This window comes from Cebus imitator, unplaced genomic scaffold, assembly GCF_001604975.1.
Source record: "Cebus imitator isolate Cc_AM_T3 unplaced genomic scaffold, Cebus_imitator-1.0 Scaffold59, whole genome shotgun sequence".
Taxonomy (NCBI): domain Eukaryota; kingdom Metazoa; phylum Chordata; class Mammalia; order Primates; family Cebidae; genus Cebus; species Cebus imitator.
The window spans coordinates 529813-533725 of NW_016107374.1; the positions used below are offsets into that span (position 1 = coordinate 529813).

At 50.6% G+C, this 3913-nt stretch overlaps 1 protein-coding gene across 3 annotated transcripts in view; it reads right to left on the bottom strand.

Annotated features, from left to right (window-relative positions):
• Positions 1–3913, bottom strand: part of TTC38 (tetratricopeptide repeat domain 38) — a 27772-nt gene that overhangs the window by 9101 nt on the left and 14758 nt on the right. For 2 of the 3 annotated variants that reach the window (XR_001825484.2, XM_017529454.2), the window contains exons 8-9: positions 2527–2586; positions 1270–1338 (exon numbers count right to left, since the gene is read on the bottom strand). Coding sequence is in view for 2 of the 3 variants with exons in the window: in XM_017529454.2 (XP_017384943.1) it covers positions 1270–1338; positions 2527–2586 (129 nt within the window). In the remaining variant the exon portion in view is untranslated. The remainder of the gene's footprint in view (positions 1–1269; positions 1339–2526; positions 2587–3913) is intronic. The other variant, XM_017529455.2, reaches the window with a different exon arrangement.

Here is a 3913-nt window from a genome sequence, read left to right on the forward strand (position 1 = left end):
AGAGTGCAGTGGTGTGATCTTGGCTCACTGCAACCTCCACCTCCAAGGTTCAAGTGATTCTCCTGCCTCAGCCTCCCGAGTAGCTGGGAAGATTACAGGCGCCCACCACCATGCCTGGCTAATTTTTGTATTTGTAGTAGAGACGGGGTTTTACCATGTTGGCCAGGCTGGTCTCGAACTCCTGACCTCAGGTGATCCACCCACTTCGGCCTCCCAAAGTGCTGGGATGACAGGCATGAGCCACCTCACCCGGTCCACCCTTCATTTCTTCCTACAACTTCCCAATTATGTAGAAAGGATTCCTTCAAGGGAAATGTTCTGTGTGTTTTTTTCTGGTGTTTAGGACCCCAGATCATAAGCATTTCCATGGTCCCAGGCTTTTATGATGAAGCCAACACTAGGGTCCTTGGGAGCTGTGAATCAGGCTTTTCTTTTCTCCTCTCAAAAGAATGCCTGGGCCTGGGGAGGAGGAATGGGGAGTTAGTGTTTAACAGACATAGAGTTTCGGTTTGGGAAGACGAAGAATGTTCTGGAAGTGGAGGGTGGTGATGGTTACACAATGTGAATGTGCTTAATGCCACAGAACTATACACTTAATTTTTTTTTTTTGGAGACAGGGTCTCACTCTGTCACCCCAGGCTGGAATGCAGTGGCACGATTTTGGTTCACTGCCTCCTGGGGTTCAAGCAATTCTTATGCCTCAGCCTCCTGAGTAGCTGGGATTACTTACAGGCGCCCGCCACCAAGCCTGGCTCATTTTTTTATATTTTTAGTGGAGACAGGGTTTCACCATGTTGTCCAGGCTGGTCTTGAACTCCTGACCTCAAATGATCCCCTGTCTTGGCCTCCCAAAGTGCTAGGATTACAGGTGTGAACCACCACACCCGGCCGTGTACACTTAATTTTATGTTTTTTTATATTTTATGATGGTAAAGTAAAAAAATTCCAATGGGTAGACCAGTTGTCTTACCAAAGAAAAGTGGTATCAAGGGGCTGGAGAGAAGTCCACGATTGCAGACGAGGCCCTCAGACGTGTAAATCTATCAACACCCTCAGGGTGAGCAGAGCCAACCACTGTCACCATCACAGGCAGGGTTACAACACTGCTCCTGGCAAAATTAATCCCACGGGGCCTTACGCAAGAAACGTGTTCTTGCTCCTGCTGTTTTTTTCTGGCTGGGATAACCCGATGAACTCAAAGATCTGGTCTGTTTGAGACTAAAAGGCAAAATGCTGCAACGAACCGCACGGGGTGTGAACGCAACTTACGTGGGTATCGTAGATGGTCAGCGCGGCCTCATATTCACCCTGGAAGAATAAAGTTCTCCTGATTAAGCTCTGGAGAAGGCAAAGTGTAATGCTGAAAACGGCCAGGCCAGAGCACCCGAAGCATGGCCTCCAGCCTCCGCCTCCTCTCACAGGGGCACGGGCATTGCCTCGGCGGCATTAGGGCGGGAGAAGGCAAACCCGCTGCCAACCAGGCCTCTGGATCCCAGCATAGGAAGGACAGCAGTGCCCTGTGCTGCAGCCATTGAAGAAGCAGGTGCTGTGGAAGCATTCTCTGTCCTAGTGGAAGAGGTAATACAGGTATTGCTCATACTAACTGCTGCAAGCTGTTTCATGTATTTCTTTCTAGCCTTTTTCTTCTTTTTTTTTTGAGATGGGTTTTCCCTCTGTCACTCAGGCCGGACTGCAGCGGCACAGTCTCAGCTCACTGTAACCTCTGCCTCCCAGCTTCAAGCAATTCTCGTGCCTCAGCCTCAGGACTACCGGGATGCACCACCACACCCGGCTAATTTTTGTATTTTTAGTGGAGACGGGGTTTCACCATGTTGCCTAGGCTGGTCTCAAACTCCTGACCTCAGGTGATTTGCCTGCCTTGGCCTCCCAAAGTGCTGGGATTGCAGGCGTGAGCCACTGCACCAGGCCACCTTTTTCTTTTCTGCATGTGTTTCCTCTCCTGTACCTTCAGCTGGGTTCTGTGCTGTCTTCCAGACAGTGTACCGTCACATTCTTATGTCACAACAGGGCCCTCGTGTTCTGAGCACTTCTTGCTTTTTGGACATTCAGGGAGCTTCTAGCTTTTGTCCATGATAAAGAGCAGTGCAAGAGACAACCTCATACATGGAACCCTGTGGCGGAATCCCTGGGGTCAAGGTTGTCCCAAGCAGCTGCCCCACGGCCTGGCTCCTGCTGGAAGAGCTCTTGGCCCAGGCAGGTACGCCCAGCGGGGTGGGGCTTGGCTCTCCACTCCAGCCACAGAGAGGCACTCAGCCTGAACAGTCTCCACTAGTTACACACCACAGATGTGACTTCCAGGCTTCAGCAGTGAAAAACCCCTAAAGCAACTCAAGCCTGGAATGCTCTTTGAAAGCAGGAATGCTGCATTGCATCAGTCGCCACTGAAACGTGCAAACACAACAGAACTGCCCCATAGGATGTGAATACATAGCAACAGCCAGAAAAATCTTTCTCCCTCTGGACGTCTTCATGGGGTAAGACAGTGCAAACAGATGGTCACCTTACCTTCTCAATCAGATATAAAGCCCAGTGCCAATAGTTATGACAAGCCAACATATCCGAGTCCTGGAGAAAAAAAACCGGGAATTTACGAAAAGTCTAAAGCCCTATGGGAAAAAAAGCAAATGCTGTTTTGTGCTAATGCAGAAGCCATCTTCTTTTTTTTTTTTTTTTGAGACAGAGTGTGGCTCTATTGCCCAGGCTGGGGTGAAGTGGCATGACCTCGGCTCACTGCAACCTCCACCTCCCAGGTTCCAGCGATTCTCCGTCTCAGCCTCCCAAGTAGCTGGAATTACAAGAGTGCACCACCACACCTAATTTTTTTTTTTTTCCAGACACAGTTTCGCTCTTGTTGCCCAGGCTGGAGTGCAATCTCAGCTCATGGCAACCTCTGCCTCCCAGGTTCAAGTGATTCTCCTGCCTCAGCCTCCCAAGTAGCTGGGATTACAGGCATGAACCACCAGGCCCAGCTAATTTTGTATTTTTAGTAGAGACAGGGTTTCTCCACGTTGGTCAGGCTGGTCTCTAACTCCCAACCTCAGGTGATCCACCTGCCTCAACCTCCCAAAGTGCTGGGATTACAGGTATGAGCCACCGTGCCTGGCCATACTTGGCTAATTTTTCTATCTTTGGTAGAGCTGGGGTTTTACCACTTTGGCCAGGCTGGTCTTGAACCCCTGACCTCAGGTGATTCGCTCGCCTCAGCCTCCCAAAGTGCTGGGATTACAGGTGTGAGCCACAGTGCCCGGCGACAGAAACCATCATTTTTGAGTGCGGGAAACAGTATTTTCTGCCTGTGCTGGGCACCTCCAGGCCACAGACTTACCTTCCACTCCAAAGGGCGGGGACTGTTATGCCTGCATTTACCAAGGGGGAAACTGAGGCTGGGGAGCTTCACATTCTGCTTGCTCAAGCTAGGGAGCAGCAGCCCCAGGACCAGCACAGAGGAAGTTACTTCAGCGACTCCAGCTGCACCTTCCTCACGTGTGAAGTTGATAAATGGAATCACAGCCACTTCACAGAGAGATGCGAGGCCCACGGGTGCCCAGACAGCTCAGGGCACTTAGATAAAACTGCAGGGAACAGCAAAGCACAGCGGCTCATGCCTGTAATCCCAGCACTTTGGGAGGCTGAGGCAGAAGGATCACGTGAGCCCAAGAGTCCAAGACCCACCTGGGCAACATAAGGAAGAGACCCTGTCTCTCCCTAAAAAAAATTTAAAAATTAGCCAGGTGTGGTGGCATGCACCAGTAGTCCCAGCTACTTGGGAGGCTGAGGTGGAAGGATTGCTTGAGCCCAGGAGGTCAAGACTGCAGTAAGCCCTGTTTGTGCCACTGCACTCCCGTTTGGGCAACAGAGCAAGAATGTGTCTCAAAAAAAAAAATTATGACTA